This window comes from Xyrauchen texanus, chromosome 40 (assembly GCF_025860055.1).
Source record: "Xyrauchen texanus isolate HMW12.3.18 chromosome 40, RBS_HiC_50CHRs, whole genome shotgun sequence".
Classification (NCBI taxonomy): Eukaryota; Metazoa; Chordata; class Actinopteri; order Cypriniformes; family Catostomidae; genus Xyrauchen; species Xyrauchen texanus.
The window spans coordinates 1366478-1392861 of NC_068315.1; the positions used below are offsets into that span (position 1 = coordinate 1366478).

The 26384-nt window shown below is 40.3% G+C and overlaps 1 protein-coding gene across 1 annotated transcript in view; it reads right to left on the reverse strand.

Moving 5' to 3' along the window:
* Window positions 1-26384, reverse strand: part of LOC127633137 (A disintegrin and metalloproteinase with thrombospondin motifs 14-like) — a 42985-nt gene that overhangs the window by 9908 nt on the left and 6693 nt on the right. Inside the window, 7 exon segments of the mRNA XM_052112021.1 lie at window positions 1804-1917; window positions 1997-2129; window positions 3700-3736; window positions 3739-3842; window positions 7781-7886; window positions 13795-13942; window positions 17901-17984. Of these exon segments, the coding sequence (XP_051967981.1) occupies window positions 1804-1917; window positions 1997-2129; window positions 3700-3736; window positions 3739-3842; window positions 7781-7886; window positions 13795-13942; window positions 17901-17984 (726 nt within the window).

Consider the following 26384-nt stretch of genomic DNA (forward strand, 5'->3'; position numbering starts at 1 on the left):
ATTGTGGGGCACTGGTGGATTCAGAGAAGCTACAAATTTGCATTGTAGCGAATTACCATATTATACCGCCACCGTCTGGCCGATCGTCACAAAATTTGATATGCTGCTTCGAGTTAACACACTGCTTGTTTATAGTCATTTAAATAACCCTCGGCCATTCCCAATATGAATTATAAGGTGCTGAAATATGATTGGCCAGTGGCGGCCATTTTTGTTAATTTGTCGAATCGATTTTTTAAGAATATGTTAGCATTTGAACAGAAGATGCATATGAACTTTGTCACTCAAACGGCTCCAAAGTTATGACAGTTTTTTAGTTGTAGCGCCGCCCTAGGGGCGGAACTGAACAAAACTTTGTTGACATCTTCTAAATGTCCTGTTGACTTATGGGGGTTTTCTACGGCACGGTTCAACTCGACACAACTCTGCGCGCGTTTTGGGGGTTTTCCAATGTGGATAGTTCCTGGTACCTGGTCATTTTTTTAGTACCACTTCGGTCGAGGTCCCAAGGGGCCGAGCCGATACTAAATGATATGTCAAAACCCTGCAGATCACTGATTGGTCAGAGAGTTCGTCACTACCAGCGTCACACGGGACATCAACCCGCTAGTTTTAAAGTTAGCGATAGCAGTGTCATTTGTTCAGGTGACTTTGGAGTTTTAAAATAAATGGCTTTGCGCAAAACCACGCCGTGGTCAATAAGCGAGGCAGACGTTTATTTAATTTGAGAACCATCAAGGAAATGTGGAAGTGGTTCGACCAAGCGGATGCTATCTAGACCGGCGAGCAATTGGAGGGAGAGTGTTGTTGGGGTCCATGATGGAGGATGGTGCGCTTTGTTACGTTAACTCTACACTCCGCTGAAAGCTTCACTTTATTTAGTCGACCAGCTACTGGAAACTTCTAAAACAACCAATTTAACTGATACACTCGTGTAAAATCACCATCAACAACTGCTTCATGCAGCACAACGAGCTAGTGGCTAACAGCTAGCGCTCGTGTTGTTGTTTATTGTCAGTAATGTTTGTGTCGCATTTAAGGTGATGTCACGGCAGTAGACATGACGAGGCGGAGCAACTATGACGATCAGCCTATAATCCCGCCCACACTGATGCGTCACTAAACTGCAGTGGAAATGCAAGCTCAGAAAAGTAAAGCGAGTCGAGTCGAACCGTAACGTGCCGCGGAAAAGTGCCATAAGTGCGGTTCCATTTGGAGTTTGCGATTGAGTAGATATTGATCAATTACTCAAATCACGTTAATACCGAAGATATTTAAAACGTTGATATCTTCAGAAAGATTTGACGTATCTAAATTCTTTTGATAACGTTTTGTCAGGAGGGTCTGTAGATGATGTATACCAAATCGCATGCCAATCGGACAAACGCTCTAGGAGGAAACTCTAAATCCTTCGTTTCTAGCCCTTTCGGTTCCAGAGATATGAGCCAAAATGTAAAAGTGTTTATTATAGCGCCACCTAGGGTCAGATGGGTGTGCGTTTGTGCACCTGAGTGGTGAGCGGGATTTGGGATCATCCTGCCAAGTTTGGTATCTCCGTGACTTACGGTCTCGTGGTTTTGCCATTTCGCAATATTGTCGATCATCATCTGTTCGGCGTGGGGATCGTTGTATCATCACCCAGCCCTAATGTACACACACACACTGCTGCCCTACAATAGTACGATTGTGATAAATCTTCTATTGAGACTTTGGTTTGCTATGATCTTTCAAGTGTTTTGGGTTACTGACATGATATTCCTTGGAGACATTGTGACATTGTCATCAGTGAGCGGCGTTCCTCACCTTGCCTGGAGCGCACTCTGTCCCATCGACCGGAGGACCCTTCTTGGTCTTACAGAAGTATTGATTATCTGGATGACTGCACCATAACTGCTTACACGGGTCGTATGTGCGGAACTGGACAGAGAAAGAGAGTCTGAGAGAATACCGAGACGACACACGCATTTCTGTCCAATCAATTCATTTCAGAACTTACAGCGGTGCACATCTTATAGCCCACACCGAAATCAAAGCGGCACTGCTCGTCCATGGAGTAGTTGATACCAGGAAGCTCGGTGAGTTTGGGCCATTTCAGCTCGAACGGATCGTCCATAAGACAGTCGTAAGAGCTGAAAAGAAATACAACAATAAAACAACATTACTTTTTTGTTGCTACACTATTACAATGATGAAACAACTCAGCATGTGGAGGCTCATGCTACTCTCCACGATCCACACACAACTCACCACACACCCCATTGAGAGCGAGAACCACTAATCATGACCACGAGGAGGTTACCCCATGTGACTCTACCCTCCATAGCAACCGGGCCAATTTGGTTACCCCATGTGACTCTACCCTCCCTAGCAACCGGCCAATTTGGTTACCCCATGTGACTCTACCCTCCCTAGCAACCGGGCCAATTTGGTTACCCCATGTGACTCTACCCTCCCTAGCAACCAGCCAATTTGGTTACCCCATGTGACTCTACCCTCCTTAACAACCGGGCCAATTTGGTTACCCCATGTGACTCTACCCTCCCTAGCAACCGGCCAATTTGGTTACCCCATGTGACTCTACCCTCCCTAGCAACCGGCCAATTTGGTTACCCCATGTGACTCTACCCTCCCTAGCAACCGGGCCAATTTGGTTAACCCATGTGACTCTACCCTCCCTAGCAACCAGCCAATTTGGTTACCCCATGTGACTCTACCCTCCCTAGCAACTGGGCCAATTTGGTTACCCCATGTGACTCTACCCTCCCTAGCAACCGGGCCAATTTGGTTATCCCATGTGACTCTACCCTCCCTAGAAACCGGCCAATTTGGTTACCCAATGTGACTCTACCCTCCCTAGCAACCGGCCAATTTGGTTGGCCAATGTGACTCTACCCTCCCTAGCAACCGGGCCAATTTGGTTACCCCATGTGACTCTACCCTCCCTAGCAACCGGGCCAATTTGGTTACCCCATGTGACTCTACCCTCCCTAGCAACCAGCCAATTTGGTTACCCAATGTGACTCTACCCTCCCTAGCAACCGGGCCAATTTGGTTACCCCATGTGACTCTACCCTCCCTAGCAACCGGGCCAATTTGGTTACCCCATGTGACTCTACCCTCCCTAGCAACCGGGCCAATTTGGTTACCCCATGTGACTCTACCCTCCTAGCAACCGGGCCAATTTGGTTACCCCATGTGACTCTACCCTCCCTAGCAACCGGGCCAATTTGGTTGCTAAGGAGACCTGGCTGGAGTCACTCAGCACACCCTGGATTCAAACTCATGGCTCCAGGTGTGACAGTCAGCGTTAATACTGCTAAGCTACCCAGACCCCAAATTTAGGTATTATTAATTATTTTCATTACTGTTGGTGGAAACTCCAAACTGCAGATGCAGGAACTAAATTTGGACTTTGTGCTGAAATAGACGTGCGTTTGAAACATCAAAGTGCAACGACCGATTTCTCAGGAAAATAGCAATTTGCACTTTGCGCCACCTCATTAACATAAGATATACCCCACAGTTTGCGTGCATGCACCCACAGATAGCGCAAATACTCCCACACACACACACTTAACAGCAACACTTTCAAACAGTACTTTCAGACTATAGCACTCATGTTACTCTTTTAAAATGTTTACAGACTCTACATTCCTCTTTTGTGATGAAGTGAGAGTTTCAGGAGATATACACACTTACTGGATGTATCGGTTGAGTTCCTGTTTGCTGCAGCGGACCAGTGATACCGGTGAAAAGCAGCCTGCACCAGTGGAGCCATTATACTGCCCATACTGGTTTCATCTGAACATCTGTTCCCCTGACCGTCATGCTCCATACCCAACCTGAAACATGCAACACGTTCAACAAGATCAACCTTTCATCATCCAGTCAGACATTATTCCTCATTAAAAATCCAGTTTGGGGATGAATGGGGATGAAACAAACTTTATTAAACACGACAATAATATGCAGAAATATGCAATAAACAATTACAACGATGAACTGTTTCTTTAAATCGCTTCTTTGTGTAACGTGAGCCAGCTGGTAGAAACCTCACTCTCCTGACCTCAAGAGGTGCACTAGCGACTGACGCTAGAGGTTGTAGCTCTGTGTAAAGAATAGCGTCAGCTTGCCACGTCCAGAAGAAATCAACGCACACAGAACTTCTCCGAAAACTGCAGATTTTTACTTGTATATCAATGCAGAAAATGTGCTAAAAATTCCGTCTTGAATTCTTCCGATCCTATCGCCTAAGACGCCGTTGCACTGCCAAACCTGGAGTCGCGAGTTCGAATCCAGGGCGTGCTGAGTGACTCCAGCCAGGTCTCCTTAGCAACCAAATTGTCCCGGTTGCTAGGGAGGGTAAAGTCACATGGGGTAACCTCCTCGTGGTCGCTATAATGTGGTTCTCGCTCTCGGTGGGGGCGTGTGGTGTGTGACTCCAGCCAGGTCTCCTTAGCAACTAAATTGGCCCGGTTGCTAGGGAGGGTAGAGTCACATGGGGTAACCTCCTCATGGTCGCTATAATGTGGTTCTCGCTCTCGGTGGGGGCGTGTGGTGAGTGACTCCAGCCAGGTCTCCTTAGCAACCAAATTGGCCCGGTTGCTAGGGAGGGTAGAGTCACGTGGGGTAACCTCCTCGTGGTCGCAAAAATGTGGTTCTCGCTCTCGGTGGGGGCGTGTGGTGAGTGACTCCAGCCAGGTCTCCTTAGCAACCAATTTGTCCTGGTTACTAGGGAGGGTAGAGTCACATGGGGTAACCTCCTTGTGGTCGCTATAATGGGGTGTGTGGTGAGTTGCTACGTCTCCGTGGTAACGCTCCAACAAGCCACATGATAAGATGCGCGGATTGACGGTCTCAGACGTCTGGGCAGATGGCGAGGCTGGGAAGATAAGTGGTGAATGAGTTCCGCCTGTGTGCCACACCGGTCTCAAGGCTCCAGTGAGAGGCGGCGGAGTATTTAATGAACGTGTTCTGCTGAAAAGCGTTATTGTGTGACACTGAAAAGTGCTTCGCTTGACCAGAACTTCCCACTATGAGCAGAACCTTTATACATGTACTGCAGATTCATGAGCGTGGCCAGAGAGACAGACAGACTGTTGCACTGGCATGTTGGACAACATGAGCTGCCAGCTCACAGCTCATGTAAGTGTTGCCACTGATGACTGCAGCTTTAGTATTTGTTGTCTGTCTCCATAAACACGGATGATTCAGAACATTGAGGACAGACCGCAATAAAGAACGATGATTCATGTGTGTTCTCCAAAGCTGCTGAGCGAGAGGAAGTCTTTGATCCCGTGACCCGACCGGGATCTTAATGCTCAAGTGAACGGAAAATATGAAACATCTTTGGTAAAGTGGCAATGTTGGAGTTCTCCTCTCTAAAGGGAGCTGTTGAGCTGCCTATCCTTTTCAGAACTGTATGTTATGATGGTAACAGGGTTGACCACTAAAAGAGAAGAAAATCCTAAATGCTAGCTTATATTTCCATGTTTCCATGTTATTTTGAAACACAGATGAAAAAAATAAATAAATACTGGATTTTTACTGATGTGTTTTTGGCACCGAGGTTAACATTAGTTATTCATTGTTAAAGTCGTTGTTTACACATACGCTAAAGGAATATTCTGGGTTCAAATTAAGCTTGACAGCATCTGTATGCGTAATGTTGTTTACCATAAAAATATATTGCTCTCGTCCCTCCTATTCTTAAAAAAAAGAAATGCACAAATGTGTGTTCCAGTGAGTCAATTCCAATGCAAGTCAATGGGGTTTCATCTGTAAACATTAAAATACTGTTTCAAAAGTATAGACACAAGATGTAAATAATATGATTTTACTGTGATAAAATCACTTACTAACCGCATCTGTGTCGTCACACGCAATTTTACAACTTCGTTGCCATGATGACGTAATGCCATTAAAATAAAAATGATCATTTAGACAAATTTTCAGCTCATATAATACACAAGTTTGAACAGAAAAATGTATACAAGTGCTTTTATAAAATTATAATTGTAACTGGGTTCAGGATGGGCAAGGAGGAGGCGGGAATCGGCAGAACAGTCAACATAAATCAACATAAAGAAACAAACACACAGACACACACACAGCGGACGCGTGTGTCTCTCTCGCTCTCTCGAACTGGCCCTCTGGCTTGTCTTTACCCCCCCTCCCAGCTGATTAGGACAATTCAATCCAGAGGGGAGGAGTCCTACGATCCCTGGTGGATGGCAGCGAGTCCTACGACCCCTGGTGGATGGCAGCGAGTCCTATGACCCCTGGTGGATGGCAGCGAGTCCTATGACCCCTGGTAGATGACAGCGAGTCCTACGACCCCTGGTGGATGGCAGCGAGTCCTACGACCCCCGGTGGATGGCAGCGAGTCCTCCGACCCCTGGTGGATGGCAGCGAGTCCTCCGACCCCTGGTGGATGGCAGCGAGGCCTACGACCCCTGGTGGATGCAGCGAGTCCTCCGACCCCTGGTGGATGGCAGCGAGTCCTCCGACCCCTGGTGGATGGCAGCGAGTCCTCCGACCCCCGGTGGATGGCATCGAGTCCTCCGCTCCCCGGTGGATGGCAGCGAGTCCTACGACCCCCGGTAGATGGCAGCGAGTCCTCCGACCCCCGGTGGATGGCAGCGAGTCCTCCGACCCCTGGTGGATGGCAGCGAGTCCCCTGACCCCTGGTGGATGGCAGCAAGTCCTATGACCCCTGGTGGATGGCAGCGAGTCCTACGACCCCTGGTGGATGGCAGCGAGTCCTCTGACCCCTGGTGGATGGCAGCGAGCCCTACGACCCCTGGTGGATGGTAGCGAGTCCTACGACCCCTGGTGGATGGCAGCGAGGCCTACGACCCCTGGTGGATGCAGCGAGTCCTCCGACCCCTGGTGGATGGCAGCGAGTCCTCCGACCCCCGGTGGATGGCATCAAGTCCTCCGACCCCCGGTGGATGGCAGCGAGTCCTACGACCCCCGGTGGATGGCAGCGAGTCCTACGACCCCCGGTGGATGGCAGCGAGTCCTCCGACCCCCGGTGGATGGCAGCGAGTCCTTCGACCCCTGGTGGATGGCAGCGAGTCCCCTGACCCCTGGTGGATGGCAGCGAGTCCTCTGACCCCCGGTGGATGGCAGCGAGTCCTCCGACCCCCGGTGGATGGCAGCGAGTCCTACGACCCCCGGTGGATGGCAGCGAGTCCTACGACCACATTTCACATTTCTGCCTTTAAACGCTTTAAAAAACGGGCCCCATTGACTCCCATTAAAAGTGCCACATTGGGACCTCAATTTTTCCTTTTTTTTTTTAAAGAAAAGGAGAGATGAGTCGAAATGAATCAACATTTTGCCACAAATGCTGCCAATTGAGCTAAACTTGTATTGAACACAGAATATTCCTTTAAATAAAAGACACAAAAGAAACAGAATGACCCAAATGCAAAATAATATATTTTTTCCCAAGATAACTGGACGCCATTCACTCTATTAAACATGCAACATAATGAGGTCACGTGACAATAGCATACTACTGTATGAAGCATTTAACGTTGCATTCTGCATACAGTTATCACATGCTTGTATGCAGTATCTACAGCACAGTTTTCAGTAAGTAGCAAGCTAGTACTATGCAAAGTATGCTCAAGTGTTGCATTTTAAAATCTATAATCTATCAATTAAATTCTTCATAGCAGTAAGCACCATCACAGCAGTCAATAAAAACAATCTTACAATGCATGAAATATGCTGACTTGAAAAATCGTAAAGAAAAGTAGCATAAACCTACACATGTCCGGTCTCGTGCGCCACCACAAATGCAGAGGAGAAGCCGTCTTCATGGTTGAGCGTGCAGCTGCGCAGCGGGTGACACATGCCTGTTACCGGGGCATAACCTGGGCGACAGAGATCAAAGGGAAACGAGGATGAACAGGAATACTGGGCATTCTAGACATTAGATCAGAGCCAGGTGAGTTTCATTCGGAAGGGAAGTCTAAGATTACTTCCTGCACTAAGAGCCGGTGGGTCACCATCAATTCAAAGCCCCCTTGAGTACTGACGCCGCTACTGCCTCAGTGACGCAAGAACGCACGTTGAGCATGTTCGACAGGGCCGTGCGCTGGCAAAGCGTTGGGCAAGCGCTTGCATCTGCGTATGTGTACATGCATTTAGTGGGTTTCTGGCCTAAGATACCTTGTTTTGGGCAAATCGAAAGCCAGAAACATACTTTACGTAAGGTGACAAAACAGCGCAGATGGAGTCACACATGCTTCGTGTGAACGCCCCCTTATAAGGTTTAAGTCCTTTTGGACGCTGCCTTAGAAAACAGCTGCCTAGGTATGCATTAGGAAAGGCCTATTCAACGGGCGGTCTGTTTAATAACATTTTTTTATTTCCAGTGGCCCATGTGAGGTTTTCAGGGGCCGTTCACACCAAACACGTGCTCATTTGCGCTGCTTTTCTGTCATTTTGATGGAATGGGAAGATATTGGTGCATTCACTGAAACAAGCATCAATAGAAGCCAGACGCCTGCGTGTGCAGCTTACACTCTAATAGCATTTAGCTTCTTTAGTGCAAAAACGGTTGCTAACCATATAGCTTCACCAATTGACGCCTCACAAGCACGAGACACGTTTAATAACACATAGTGTTTTCTCAGACAAACAAACACCACAAAAGCACAACACAACAACATGACGCAGACAGAAAACTACACTCGATCAAGAGATGTGCAGCGCTAGTGCTTAGTTTAGCTTAGCCTAGCCAGGCTGGTTCAGAGGTTAACCTCCAGCGCAGGCTCTGTTCAATAAGATATTCATGTTAATTGCATCACTGGACAGTCTTTGGCATGCAGGTCAAAGCAGAAGATGCAGAACATGAGAAGCTTCCCTGCTGAAAACCAAGCTCAAACCAGCTTAAAGTGGGTTTAGCTGGTCTTAAATGGTTTAAAGATGGTTTAGCTGGTCTAACAGCCTAGCCAATTTGGTTTGGTTCTCCTAGCCTGGCAAAGCTGGTCTTAAGCTGGTCTAGTTGCTGACTAGTACCCAAGACCTCCATAAAACCATTAAACCAGACCAGTTTGGCCAGGCTGTGACACCAGCTAACCACCTGTACAGGGAACTATCTCAGCCGTGTTATGAAGCACTTAGCTAGCCAGTGGTGTTTTAGTCCCCTTTTGTTTAAGCGTCAATAATAACTCGGCAGGTCCAGCATCCTTTGACCACATGTTTAACATTAGTGATAGTCCCATCGCCCGACAGCCATGTAGGATGATGAGGCTTACATAACCAGACATAAAGTCAAACACTTATTTTAGCCAGGTGCAGGGTTGCGTAAGAAAGAAAGCGCTGTTGCTGGTCTGTCCCCAGATAAATGTCGTCCATGAGAGTGCAGCTCTTAACAATAAAGCCATTATGAGCTTTGTGTTGTCAAGCAACAACATACGAAAATAGTGCTGTATTCACAAGGGCATTACTGGAACTTTTATTGGAAAAATTATTACAATACGGTCTCATTAAGATGGATAGCACAGCATAATACTGTTTTTCCAACATGTCGCCCTCCATAAACCACCAATAACATTCTGTACTTCTCACTAATAGTGTACAACTTGGTGCCCCTTACTATTTTAAAGCCAATTCATTGCCTGTCCCACCTCAGAGGTCTTAAAGGAAGGCCTTCCGGGTTCAATTCAAGTTCAGCACAGTTAACAGCATTTGTGGCATAATGTTGATTATACCTTAAAAATGATCTGGATTAAGGTGCAGCACTTTAGCGTGATAAAATCACATACTAACCTTGTTTGTGTAAAGTTATATCTAATATTACAATTTTGTTGCATGACAATGCAATGCAGGTAAACCCTATATAGCATGTATACTGTTTACATTTTGTGGCTGTACGTTTGAAGCTTTTGTGTATTGAATGTTTATGGACTGGCCCCATTCACTTACATTGTAAGTGTCTCACTGTAACTGCCTTTTTTGTTGTTGTTGTTGTTGTTAAATAAGTACAGGACAACTAAAAATATATTTTTTGGGTAATCAATATTATGCTAAATATTCAATGCATTGATAAAAAGTTCTGCAATTCATCCCTGTTACCAAATTTAGTGAAGAAAAAATTATTAAAACAAATATTATTCTTTTAAATAATGGAAAACATTTGATCCAAAACCTGCTAGCTTTTATAGAGAAATTTTAGGCTACTGTAAATCTGTTGTAAATCCCTGATACTTGCAATCCTGTTACCTATTTCTGAATTTTATAAAAATGTAAAAAAAAAAAAGATTTATGTATTATTATCTGCTTAATAATGAATGATTATAACAATATAATAATAATAATAAAAATAGCTGTAAGCAGCGATACCGGGGATCAAGCCAATTATCTGCACCATGAGCAGCAAAAGAAGCTTTGTGACATGTTTTTGGTTAACGTCCGATGAACAGTGTATGAGGAGTTACAAAAAGTAAACTTTCAATCATAAAAAACTGTTTTGAAACTGCTCAGGTAGTATCTGGGCATGATGGTTATTATGCAGGAAAGCGTTCAAGAGTTATAAGCCAAAATAGCCATTTTTCTATCTCCTGACCAATAGGAGGCAGTACGCCACAACGCTGCAGGTAACATCAGGGTCTTAAAGTTTCGTCCCAATCTTCAAAGCGTTGCGGAGATATAGCCTCAAGTTCAATTTTATGCATTCTTCGTTGAATTTGTTGAAGCGCCATTCGAAAACGGTATGGTTTATCAAGATTCTGTGAATACATATTTGTCGTGAGTGCCTCCTAGGTGATGCAGGCCAATTTTCGTGCAAATCAGACAAACAGTCTAAAAGGAGTTCGAAAAAGTAGGTTTTACTCGATCATGACATAATTGTTCTCGGCATGAACCACGGAATCTATGAAGACAGGTCTCACGGCAGTAGGCAAAAGGAGTCAATAGCTATTAGCATTTTTAGAAATAGCATTATAATTTTCGACCACAAGGTGGCGCTGTCCTGAAAGTTTTTTATTCCCATCAAAGCATGGTGCAAAAGACACATACCGAGTTTCATAACGATATGCCAAGTCATTTGTAAAATACAGCATTTTGACAAAATTCAAAATGGCCGACGTCCAAAATGACCAACATAGGAATTTTTCATATCATATGCTCTTCGTCAAATTCGTTGAAGCGCAATTCGAAAACGGTATGGTTTATCAAAATTCTGTGAATACGATTTTGTCGCGAGTGCATCTAGATGATGCAGACCAATTTTCGTGCAAATCGGACAAACGGCCTAGGACGAGTTTGAAAAAGTATTTTATGAAGAAAATTCAAAATGGCCGACGTCCATAATGACCAACATAGGAATATTTCATATCGTTGGACTCGCTATACCCCATTGAATCTAATGAGACCAATTTGATGATTTTATGACAAACTGTTCAGAATTTATAAGCAAAATTTTGCTTTTTATATCTCGTGACCACTAGGTGGCACTGTTCCGAAACTGAGCAGGCACCCTCGAGCCATGTTGCCTATGACAACTAGTAAGTTTGGCAACATTTTCTCATTGTTTTTTAGACTTATATTAATTAAACTGCATGTACACAAGTTTTAAATGTGTTAACAGCATTTGTCAAGCTCAGCAGTTCAACCCAGTAACCAAAACAATTAAAATAAAAGCGATCGAGAGCCACACTTATTTCAGGCGTTCAGGCATTCAGTGCATGTACATTAATGTAACCGTGTCTTTGTTTGGTCTTTGAATCAGGGTTAAACCTTAAGACTAGAGTGAGATGTTTGCCCTCGGGGGTAAAAGGTTGCCATTTGAGTGCTGTAGGAGCGCCCGCTGCACTGTTATGGGCACAACACAGGCCAGAACCATAGCAACAGCGGATGTGTGAAAATGAAAACGGGTATAAATGATTGTCTTTTAAACATCACACAAGTATCATGAAACCTAAAAACACATCTGTCAGAAAGTGTCAAATATACAGGCCTTGACAAGGGCACGTTTCAGTTTGAGAGTCAAGTTGAGGGCAATATATGAATTATTAATCAATTTATCTTTATTTTACAGTGGCACCAAAAACTATTAGCACTTTAAAATGTATGAATGTCAATGCATTAGATAACCGATTATGAAAGTGTAATTTATTTGTAAATAAAAACGGCACAAACTCAATGTTCAAGCAAACATTTGACAAGTAGAATTAATGTTGAGTTCCTCGTGTTTGAATTTAAGGGAAAATTATTTTGTACATCCACTAAAATCACCAGAACGCCATTTGATTAAAAGTCATTGAGCAAAAACGATCAGAAAAGTGAAGCTCATTTTTTCATTTGTTTGCTTTAGTATTTAATTTTCTTTATTTTTAACACATTTTATGTGGTTTAAGTGTACAATCACACTGTATGAAGCTGTGCTTTAATATTTGACATTTAGTTTTACTTAGATTATCCGAATGATCTCTTTTAAATAGTGTAACACAAAAAAAAAAATGTCAAAATTGCACACAAAAAATAAATAATAATGTATAAAAAAATACAAAATATTTTTTGCAATTTTGGCATTTTTTTGTTTGACAGTATTTTTTAGAGATCATTCAAATAATCAAACACAAAAAATGTCAAAAATGCAAAAAAAAATTACAAATAATAATATATTTATTAAAAAAAAATGTAAATTGTATTTTTTGCAATTTTGGCATTTTTTGTTTTACACTATTTATAAGAGATCATTCAGATAATCTAACACAAATTTTTTTCAAAATAAATAAATAAATAATAATAATAATAATAATATATATATATATATATATATATATATATATATATATATATATATATATATATATATATATATATATATAAAAATATACAATCATTCAGATAATCTAACACAAAAAATGCCAAAAAAATAAAAAATAAAAAATAATAAATAAAACTTTTGATAATCATTCAAACTCTTAAGTTGTGTATTTTGCAGTCGAATCATCTTGCGCAAAGGAATCAGAGGAAGAAATAATTTAGTTTCTAGGACTCACGGTGCAAGGGTTATTTACATAAACGTGAGTGCAAATTTGACCAGTTGGTGGCGCTAGAGGGTTTGAGGTAGAGACGTCAAATTTGCCGCGGTAACAGATCAGACTATCCTCTATCTGTGTGCCAAATTTCATAACTTTCCCACAAGCGGTTCAATGGGCAGCCATAGACTCAGAAGAGGAATAATAATAATAATAATAATAATAATGTTTGTTTTGTTTTGTTTTTTGCACTTCCATAAATGATCAAATTCTTTATTATTTCATATCTATTAGATGTTGCTGTTGTTTCAGTGATTGACTAGATTTACATTTGACATTGCTACTTGATGATGAACAACATGGAAGTAAACTATAGCAAGTTTAACACATGCACTGTTGCACTGAGTGATTTGACTATTGTCATCTGTGTGTAACAATCAAATTACAGTGAGTTGTCACTAGGTTGTAATAGCATGCACAATTATTACAACATAAGTGTCATTTAAAATGGTTAATTTAATGGCTAATAAAAAACGAATGTTGACCGTGCACAGTTACTGACAAACACGATCAGCATTCCCGTTTTTCTCTACATGCCAAAAAATATTTTTTGGTTGTTACAGGTTGGCATCAAATGCCCAGTGTACCCGGTCTGGAATGCAGTCTGTTTGATGCTGTTGTTCCAGACCAGCGCTACTGGAACTTTGATGCCAACCATGAGAGAACATTAGCAGAAAGGAGCACTTACTCTGCACAGCTTCGATCGAGGGAAACACAGTACCTTGCATACCTGCGGGACCAAAATCTTGCCTGGTGAGGAAGATGGCGTGGTCGTGATGCTCGGCGTGATCGGGGTCGAGTCTCTGCTGGGTGTTTGCCCAGCGACACACCTGCTCCAGACTTCGCGACGGATTCCCACGTTCAATCAGACTGATAGACTAAACAGAGAAAACAAACAAATCAAGACAACACGACACTTGTTTAGTCTAGATCAGTGCTTCTCCAGTGGTGTGTGGCAGGTCAAGAGGGAAAACAATGCTTAATGTAAATAATTAAATTAAAAAATTATTAATTAATGTTCAGATGGTTTATCATTAATTAAGAGTCAATAATCATTAATAAATGATTAATTAATGTTCAGATGGTTTACACTTTACAATAAGATTCATAAATATACATTATAAATAATTATCATTATTATACATTATAAATACTTAATTATCATTATTAATCATTAAGAGTCAATAATCATTAGTGAATGATTCATTAATGTTCAGATGGTTTCCACTTTACAATAAGGTCCATAAATATACATTATAAATACATAATTATCATTATTATACATTATAAATACTTAATTATCATTATTAATTATTAATTAAGAGTCAATAATCATTAGTGAATGATTAATTCATGTTCAGATGGTTTCCACTTTACAATAAGGTCCATAAATATACATTATAAATACTTAATTATCATTATTTTACATTATAAATACTTAATTATCATTATTAATCATTAATTAAGAGTCAATAATCATTAGTGAATGATTAATTAATGTTCAGATGGTTTCCACTTTACAATAAGGTCCATAAATATACATTATAAATACTTAATTATCATTATTATACATTATAAATACTTAATTATCATCATTTATCATTAATTAAGAGTTAACAATCATTAATAAATGATTAATTAATGTTCAGATGGTTTCCACTTTACAATAAGGTCCATAAATATACATTATAAATACATAATTATCATTATTATAACTTATAAATACATAATTATCATTATTATACATTATAAATACTTAATTATCATCATTTATCATTAATTAAGAGTTAACAATCATTAATAAATGATTAATTAATGTTCAGATGGTTTCCACTTTACAATAAGGTCCATAAATATACATTATAAATACTTAATTATCATTATTATACATTATAAATACTTAATTATCATTATTAATCATTAATAAATGATTAATTAATGTTCAGATGGTTTACACTTTACAATAAGATTCATAAATATACATTATAAATACTTAATTATCATTATTATACATTATAAATACTTAATTATCATTATTAATCATTAATTAAGAGTCAATAATCATTAGTGAATGATTCATTAATGTTCAGATGGTTTCCACTTTACAATAAGGTCCATAAATATACATTATAAATACATAATTATCATTATTATACATTATAAATACTTAATTATCATAATTAATCATTAATTAAGAGTCAATAATCATTAGTGAATGATTAATTAATGTTCAGATGGTTTCCACTTTACAATAAGGTCCATAAATATACATTATAAATACTTAATTATCATTATTATACATTATAAATACATAATTATCATTATTATACATTATAAATACTTAATTATCATCATTTATCATTAATTAAGAGTTAACAATCATTAATAAATGATTAATTAATGTTCAGATGGTTTCCACTTTACAATAAGGTCCATAAATATACATTATAAATACTTAATTATCATTATTATACATTATAAATACTTAATTATCATTATTAATCATTAATAAATGATTAATTAATGTTCAGATGGTTTACACTTTACAATAAGATTCATAAATATACATTATAAATACTTAATTATCATTATTATACATTATAAATACTTAATTATCATTATTAATCATTCATTAAGAGTCAATAATCATTAGTGAATGATTCATTAATGTTCAGATGGTTTCCACTTTACAATAAGGTCCATATATATACATTATAAATACATAATTATCATTATTATACATTATAAATACTTACTTATCCATTATTAATCATTAATTAAGAGTCAATAATCATTAGTGAATGATTAATTAATGTTCAGATGGTTTCCACTTTACAATAAGGTCCATAAATATACATTATAAATACTTAATTATCATTATTATACATTATAAATACATAATTATCATTATTATACATTATAAATACTTAATTATCATCATTTATCATTAATTAAGAGTTAACAATCATTAATAAATGATTAATTAATGTTCAGATGGTTTCCAATTTACAATAAGGTCCATAAATATACATTATAAATACTTAATTATCATTATTATACATTATAAATACTTAATTATCATTATTAATCATTAATAAATGATTAATTAATGTTCAGATGGTTTCCACTTTACAATAAGATTCATAAATATACATTATAAATACTTAATTATCATTATTATACATTATAAATACTTAATTATCATTATTATACATTATAAATACTTAATTATCATTATTAATCATTAATAAATTATTAATTAATGTTCAGATGGTTCCCACATTTACGTGTTTTGCCAGCTGTCAAGCTGTTTATTCAGCCAATGGGAAAGGTTTTCCGAACATGCCTGATGGACGTGTGCTGACAAAGAACACGTGCCCGTGTTTATACATGAGCGTAAAATGCCATGTGCTGGTATAATGCAGTGGAAATTAAAAATACATTTTACATCAAAGTATAAACACAAGCATTCATAAAATCACATCTCTGAAGTGACACATATAGAGAAATCAATCTGCTGTAATGAATGACTGCAGCAGCTTGTGTGTAATGAGGCCATACGTGGGCTGGATTGGCGTGTTGCTGCATTCACGCTGGCATACGGAGTCAGCATTAATCTTTCAGCGTGCACGACAGAGTCAAGTGGAACGCTTTAATGCCTGCTGGGAAGCAGGGCGACACACACACACACAGTTTAAAAGCCCTTCTGGATTCACAACAAACTCAAGAGTTACTCATTACTGGATGTAAATCTCTCAGAGACTGTGTTTACATGCACAAGGAATATTCACTGGTAAATGTATGGTAATAAATGGCAGCTGTGGTTGCCAAAAAATGCAGGTCAATGCTTCAGGCATTGTGGTGCCTATGTTTTATAGTTCACCTCCAAATTTACGTATCATTAAATAATGCAATAAGCATTAACTAAACGACATAAGTAGTGACTCGATCCAGGTGTCGGAGGACGAATCACAGTTGCCTCCGCGTCTGAGACCGTCAATCCTCGCGTCTGATCATGTGGCTTGTTGAGCGCGTTACCATGGAGACGTAGCGCGTGTGGAGGCTTCACGCTATTCTCCGCGGCACAACTCACCACCGAGAGCGAGAACCACATTATAGCAACCACGAGGAGGTTACCCCATGTGACTATACCCTCCCTAGCAACTGGGCCAATTGGTTGCTAAGGACGCCTGACTGGAGTCACATCAGTTAAATCTTTAAAAAAACAAAAACAATTTTTCCCAATATTTTAACATGCAATTACATGTATTGTCTTGCTAAACATCATATAAATTGTGTAAACTATCAGGTAAATCATATGTTTTACTTTCTAAAAACTAAATTCTTTACAATATTTTACTATAAAATTACATATATTGTCTTGTTAAAAATAGTATAATTTTTCACTGTTATCTATAAGGTAAGTCCTACTTATGATTTCTTAAAACAATAATTTTTTTTATGATATTTTACAATAAAGTTACTTGTTAAACATTATATACATTTTCACTAATAACTATAATGTAAATCATACTTTTTACTTTACATGTATTTACAATATTTTACTATAATATTACATATATTGTCTTGTTAAATATAATTGTTCATTATAAATTGTATTATTTAGAATTTAATCATTATTTGATAATAAATGCATCGTGTAAATTGGTGCACAAATGCCACTCCACAGAACTGGACTTCAAAGAGTTCTTATTAACTGAGATTGTGTTGCATGACGCAGCGTTTGCGGCTTCGGTTTCAATGAGTTGTTACTGGATGTTGCTGTCTCGCGCTTAATGAGAGCATGCAATGAAGTATGCGAAACTTTCTACACACCTGACGATATCCCACCAAAATCATCCGCACCAGCACGATGTTGATGTTTGTTCCCAGAGATTCATCGTGGTAGATTTCATCAACCTGTGACACAGAGAGAACCGTCAGATAATCCTGATATCTGAACAGCTGATATACACGTTTATAGTCACTCAGAAACATCATGTCTTTACAGTGATTAACAGGATTAGAGCCAGAGCAAGCCATTGCATTGCAAAGAGTGTAAAATAGCGTCTATTCTGATTTCATGTTGATATGAACATTTTCTGCTGCTCCTCAGAAACTCTGGCTGAAGCCTTTAAGCCTCTCTTGGCATCGTTACAAACATCACACTGCCAACAGCTCATATTTTGTGTAACGCTGAGCCAGAGACGTTTGGGTTATGAAGACAGAAACTAGACAAACACAGCTGTCAACAATCACTAAAAGAACGAGACGCTAACAATGGCAACGCTAATGCAAACAAGCTGCAAGCAATAAAAAGTGTAAATGCAGCATTGATGGGCGTGCACTAACAAGTTATACAACTACAGACATCATCCGGTATTATTGTATATATTTAGACCTTTTGTTCAGATACAAATAGAAACAACTCTAGATAATTCAATTTTCACATTCTATGCAAAAGGCGCCACGACGCACGTGTGGTGTGGGTGGTTGCCACGTAAATGTGATGTTTGGAACAACATGAGGGTGAGTAATTCATCTTTGGGTGAAGCATTAATTTAATGTGATGCTGAGGACTCCTCCTGTGCTGTGAGGACATGCAAAACATTCTGGTTTTATCCCACAGTCTCGTGCATATACACGGTTTATGAATCTCTGATGTGTAACTGAAACAAAACTGTGAACTGCATCAATCTGAACACGTTCAATTCAGTCGCTAAAACATGTCGGCACAACTCGAACAAAGATATTTATCCATGCATTTAATAGGACTGGACATCATAATGCACTTTGCATTAAGTTTGTGCATTCATGCTGGTTTTTTGACTCTCTCTATATGCTGATGTTCTCCAACAAATGACAAAGAAAACTTTGAAGCTCCAAAAAGCACATAAAGGCAGCATAAAAGTAATCCATATGGTTTAATGCAGGTCTTCAGAAGTGATATGATAGGTGTGGATGAGAAACAGAGCAATATTTAAGTCCTTTTGTTCTTATTTACAATAAGATCTCCTCCCTGCCCAGTAGATGGCGATATGCACAAAGAATGCAAATTATAAAAAAAAAAAAATGTTTAAATGTGAAAGTGAAAGTGGAGATTTATATTATAAAATGACTTAAATATTGATCTGTTTCTCACCCACACCTATTATGTCACTTCAGAAGACATGGATTAAACCACTGGAGTCTTATGGGGTACTTTTATGCTGCCTTTATGTGCTTTTTGGAGCTTCAAAGTTCTGGTCACCATCCACTTGCATTGTATGGAAATATTCGTCTAAAAATCTTAATTTGTGTTCAGCAGAAGAAAGAAAGTCAAACACACCTAGGATGGCATGAGGGTGAATAAATGATGAGAGAACTGTCATTTTTGGGTGTACTGTCCCTTTAAAAGGTTAAAGGTCAAGATGAAACGGCTGCACAACTAGTCCATGGTTTGGAGAGAAGATTATGTTGCATTTGCGGTTTATAATGCGATATGATATGCATTTATCATATCACTGGATTGGTGGTGGCGTAGTTGCACATAACTGGTAATCAGGAGGTTGCTGGTTTGATCCCCACAGTCACCACCATTGTGTCCTTGAGTAAGGCACTTAACTCCAGGTTGCTCCGGGGGGATTGTCCCTGTAATAAGAGCACTGTATGTCGCTTTGGATAAAAGCGTCCCGTATTTGTAAACACGTGCCTAAATTTATGAGGTGTGACCTTGTCTGCAAAACACCCCAGTGAGCTCACCTGCAGAACACATATAAACACACATCACGCCATCCGTCATGGGTTAAAGTAAATGTCTGACAGCCACCAGGATATAAAAACACATTTGTCTTTCACTGACAGGAGGGGAACGGAATATGCCGGCGGTAACAAGGCCGTATTATTGAGTCAAGAACTCCACTGACCTCAAACCAGGTCTGAAGACCTTTTTTATATCTGTATATAACTGTGGAGGGGCGGAGTCGTGATTCTGCACATCCGGCTCCTAATCAGGCTAATCAAGCCTCAGAGAGGGATAAAGACTGACTGGAGATGACAGTGCGACAGAGAGAGAGATTTACGGGCAGCTGTTCGATACTGTGTGTGTGTGTGTGTGTGTGTGTGTGTCTCTTTTTGGTTCAGTTGTTTATTAAACTACTCATATTGTCAAGCCGGTTCTCGCCTCCTCCTTCCCATTAATCCCTTTACACTAGCGGATGTACTCATTTATGCTGTAGATTCAAAAAGTTATGTTAGACATTTGTAGTATTAAGCTTGTTTTATACAATACTATTTATACAGGTGAAACTCGAAAAATTAGAATATCGTGCAAAAGTTCATTAATTTCAGTAATTCAACTTAAAAGGTGAAACTAATATATTATATAGACTCATTACAAGCAAAGTAAGATATTTCAAGCCTTTATATGATATAATTCTGATGATTATGGCTTACAGCTTATGAAAACCCCAAATTCAGAATCTCAGAAAATTAGAATATTGTGAAAAGGTTCAGTATTGTAGGCTCAAAGTGTCACACTCTAATCAGCTAAACACCTGCAAAGGGTTCCTGAGCCTTTAAATGGTCTCTCAGTCTGGTTCAGTTGAATTCACAATCATGGGGAAGACTGCTGACCTGACAGTTGTGCAGAAAACCATCATTGACACCCTCCACAAGGAGGGAAAGCCTCAAAAGGTAATTGCAAAAGAAGTTGGATGTTCTCAAAGTGCTGTATCAAAGCACATTAATAGAAAGTTAAGTGGAAGGGAAAAGTGTGGAAGAAAAAGGTGCACAAGCAGCAGGGATGACCGTAGCCTGGAGAGGATTGTCAGGAAAAGGCCATTCAAATGTGTGGGGAGCTTCACAAGGAGTGGACTGAGGCTGGAGTTACTGCATCAAGAGCCACCACACACAGACGGGTCCTGGACATGGGCTTCAAATGTCAAACGTCTTACCTGGGCTAAAGAAAAAAATAACTGGTCTGTTGCTCAGTGGTCCAAAGTCCTCTTTTCTGATGAGAGCAAATTTTGCATCTCATTTGGAAACCAAGGTCCCAGAGTCTGGAGGAAGAATGGAGAGGCACACAATCCAAGATGCTTGAAGTCCAGTGTGAAGTTTCCACAGTCTGTGTTGGTTTGGGGAGCCATGTCATCGGCTGGTGTTGGTCCACTGTGCTTTATTAAGTCCAGAGTCAACGCAGCCGTCTACCGGGACATTTTAGAGCACTTCATGCTTCCTTCAGCAGACAAGCTTTATGGAGATGCTGACTTCATTTTCCAGCAGGACTTGGCACCTGCCCACACTGCCAAAAGTACCAAAACCTGGTTCAATGACCATGGTATTACTGTGCTTGATTGGCCAGCAAACTCGCCTGACCTGAACCCCATAGAGAATCTATGGGGCATTGCCAAGAGAAAGATGAGAGACATGAGACCAAACAATGCAGAAGAGCTGAAGGCCGCTATTGAAGCATCTTGGTCTTCCATAACACCTCAGCAGTGCCACAGGCTGATAGCATCCATGCCACGCCGCATTGAGGCAGTAATTAATGCAAAAGGGGCCCAAACCAAGTACTGAGTACATATGCATGATTATACTTTTCAGAGGGCCGACATTTCTGTATTTAAAATCCTTTTTTTATTGATTTCATGTAATATTCTAATTTTCTGAGATTCTGAATTTGGGGTTTTCAATCTGTAAGCCATAATCATCAAAATTATATCAAATAAAGGCTTGAAATATCTTACTTTGCTTGTAATGAGTCTATATAATATATTAGTTTCACCTTTTAAGTTGAATTACTGAAATTAATGAACTTTTGCACGATATTCAAATTTTTCGAGTTTCACCTGTATTAGGGCTGTCGATTTAACGTGTTAATTCAGTGCGATTAATTTTATTAAAAATAATACTTTAACATGTTTTATATATTTAACAATTATATATAATTGTGAAAAATGTAAAGATAACTATGTATAATTATTTAATCATTATATATTTAATTATTGTTATATGAGGGGCTTTCTCAGCAAATAGTTTTATATGCGATTAATTGCGATTAATCACGATTAATTAATCGGGACACCATGTAATTAATTCGTTTTTTTTTTTTTTTTATTGACATCCCTAATATAAAGATAACTATTTATAATTATTTAATCATTATATATTTAATTATTGTTATATGAGGGACTTTCTTAGCAAATATTTGTATATGCAATTAAATGCGATTAATCGCGATTAATTAATCGGGACACCATGTAATTAATTCGATTAACATTTTTATTGATTGACAGCCCTAATTTAAAGATAACTATGTATAATTATTTCATCATTATATATTGAATTATTGTTATATGAGGGGCTTTCTATCAAATATTTGTATATGCGATTAAATGCGATTAGTCGCGATTAATTAATCGGGACACCATGTAATTAATTCGATTAAAAATGTTAATTGATTGACAGCCCTAATATATATATTTGTCATTTCAAATTAAGAGTCCCTGGTGTGCTTCAGGCTTGTTTATACTTAAAAGTCCAGCGTTACGCACCAAATCTTGGTTATTTTTGGGCTTTTGGTTGAACAATAAACTACACCTGGGATTGTATTTATTTAGGACTCTTTGTCTGTGCTCCTCAAAGTAAGGAAATACAAATAAATGTTAAACCTGCATCTCTTTGCTTTCACAACACTCGAGAACCGTTTTGAAAGAGCTGAAAACTGCGCATCACGAGCCCTGCGCATGCACATAGAACAGCGCGCCACCCGTTCGCTCTGAAGCACACACAGACCAGTTTACAGTTCAATTATTCCATAGGACCATCAACAACTTTATCATTGTGTCCGCAACTTTTGCATGGCTTCATACAATGTACAAATCTACTTTAATGAGTGATATGACACTTGTAGCATGTATAATGCTTGTATCAAACGATGCACTGAGGCTAACCATCTAGTACAAGAACAATAAATCACATGGAAATACATTTGAAGTTTAAAACTGACCCCAAAAGCTCCATATGCATGCCAATTTACTTTCATTTCACAGATGAACTGGGCGTACAATTCTGCCCACTATGTCCACTAATGTTCAATATTTCTAGCGTACAGCATCACATCAATGCAGGACAAAATCTGGCCCATTTAACACACCATCAACAACACCAGCATTGTGCGGAGGTGGCCCACTGGCTTTGTGCAGAACGCTTGTTCAAAACTCAGTCTCCAGGTGGTACGACACCCACAATGCCGAGCAGAGAAGCTTAACGACAGAGCCGAAAGTGATTTGCCTCATTTGTGTATTCTACACACACACACACACACACACACACACACACACACACACACACACACACACACACACACACACTCATGTAGTGTTTCCACACACTCACACACACACACACACACTCACACACACACACACACACACACACACACACTCTCACACATACACACACACACACACACACACACACACACACACACACACACTCACACACACACACACACACACACACACACACACACACACACACACACACACACACACACACACACAACACCAGTAATGAATGAAAACCAATAGTGTTCCTCAATCTCTCTCTTATAGTGCAGCACAAAAATGTTTTGATGACTTTTCATTGGTCGCTTTGAGCTATTTACAGATTTGACAAATAACAACATACAGGTTTGTAATCGAGTAAAGTACAACAGAATTACATTTTGGCGTGAACTACTCCTTGCCTGTGTTGTCAGGTTGGTTGTGTTGGACTCGTGAACTCTAGACTCCGTCAGTCATTTGTCTAGCGGGGCTGATCGGACCACTGCGGCGGTCTTACGGTAACTGTTACGGAGTGAAACCAGCTCGCTGTGAAAATCTGACTGAAGGATTTACAGAGGTAAGCAGATTAAGGAGGCAGGACCTGGTGGAACGTGTATTTAACAGGGTTTTTTTCTCTCATTTGCTCTCTGGTAATCCCACCACAGACACGCTACAGTGCTGGACGCCTGACAAGGTTGAGTCACTAGGCCTATTTTAATGATAATCATTTTAACCAAATTGCATGCACACAGAACGATTTGTAAAGGTGTAAATCAACTTGCAAACGTAAGAAATAAATATTAGCAATACTTGAATGCTTTGCATGAGTGTGTTGTGTATTAACACAATGTAAAGTAACACAAAGTTGCTGTGTATTCTTCTGACTTACACTTTCGGCATTGTTTATGCACCTAAACATGGCCAAAAACATTGCAAACCTGCCATCAGTGATATTCACTGCCGTCTATCCCTCTCTGCCACATTCCTCCCTCGTTCTCTCAGGCAAGGGAGCCCCCGGCAAGTCTGCCGGGATGAGGGAGGGAAACCCCCAAAAAATGTGGCAACTACACGCCGTATCGGAGAGGGAGAGACAAACAAGGAGCGGCAAAAAAACTTACTCGCTGATACGCCGTAGCTTGGTCCTCGGCCACTCCTCCGCCCCCTAATGGACGACAGCCGCGCCTCTCTGGGCGGATCGGAGGCAGTCTTCCGGCCCCTGACGGACGGAACGCCCCGCTGTGTTCTCGGAAAACAGAAGGGGTCTCCTCCACCCTCGGCAGCCTCGGGAGCCCCTTCTCCCTTCGCGGTCGGTGGCCGTTCGTCTGCTCTCTGGCGGCCGGGCTCCTCTGTCCTCCGGCGGAGGGCTGCGGCTGCTCCGCTGGGGTGGATGGTAGCGGCGAGAACTCTACTACGGCGCATCCCTCCTCCTTCACGGATTTCGGCACCAGTGTAAAGGGATTAATGGGAAGGATGTGGCGAGAACCGGCTTGACGATATAAATAATAGTTTAATACAAAACTCAACCAAAAAGACACACACACACAGGTGTCGGACAGCTGCCCGTATATCTCTCACTGTCGCACTGCCATCTTCGGTCGGCCTTTATCCCTCTCAAGGGCTAATTAGCCTGATTAGGGGCCGGGTGTGCAGAATCATGACCCATCCCGCCCTGCCACACCAACCTTGAGCAAAAATAACCTTATTTCGATAGATTTTACAACCATTGTTACTTTAAAAATACATGATGGCAATATTAAATTCAGGTATCTATAATGTGTTTGCAACTAGTAAAAAGCCTTTGCAAGATGTCTTTAATTACTCTTCAATTTAGTAGCATCTGAAATCCATTTCCAGATATGTAAAGTAGCATCGCCACTAGCGAAAACTAAATTCCATATGATAATTTTTACAGATCCTGCCAATAGATTTACCAATGGATAATCAACCATTTCTGTTTTCGAGGATTTTCTTTTCAAGTTTATGATAAACTGTCCCACGCGGAGACGCTCATCACCAGCGCGGAGACGATCATATCTGGTGCGGAGACGCTAATCACAGGCGTGGAGTCGCTCAACACCAGCGCGGAGACGCTAATCACCGGCGCTTAGATGCTAATCACAGGCGCGGAGACGCTAATCACAGGCGCGGAGACGCTAATCACCGGCGTGGAGATGCTAATCACCAGCACGGAGATGTTAATCACAGGCGCGGAGACGCTCATCACCAGCACGGAGACGCTAATCTCTGGCGCAGACACGCTCATCACCGGCTCGGAGACGCTCATCACCGGCGCGGAGACGCTAATCTCTGGCGCAGACACGCTCATCACTGGCACGGAGACGTTAATCACAGGCACGGAGACGCTCATCACCGGCGCGGAGACGCTAATCTCTGGCGCAGACACACTCATCACAGGCACGGAGACGCTCATCACCGGCGCGGAGACGCTAATCATAGGCGCAGAGACGCTAATCATAGGCGCAGAGACGCTCATCTCCGGCACGGAGACGTTAATCATAGGCACGGAGACGCTCATCACCGGCGCGGAGACGCTCATCAAACGGCGCGGAGAAGCTAATCACAGGCGAGGAGACGTTCATCTCCAGCGCGGAGATGCTAATCACAGGCGCGGAGACGCTAATCACAGGCGCGGTCCTCTTTATTGTTAGTAAGCATGTTTAATACGACATTTTAAGTTCGGGCACAAGCTGAATAATCGGTTAAGAGCTAACGATTAATCGTTGCAATAATCGCCGAATAGTTCAATAATAATCATTAGATTAATTGTTAGATTAGTCGATTATAAAAAGACTCGTTAGTTCCAGCCCTATTTACTAGTTTACATTCCATTTTTTATACCAATAATGGACATTTCTGTGAGCAATGAGGTCATTTTTTATATCAAGAATAAACATTTTGCCTAGTAAAAATTAAACTGTAGACATCTATAATTCAAATTCTGCACGCGAATGTCAAAAGGGCTTGCCATAAATGTTCTGCTTTAAAGGTGAAG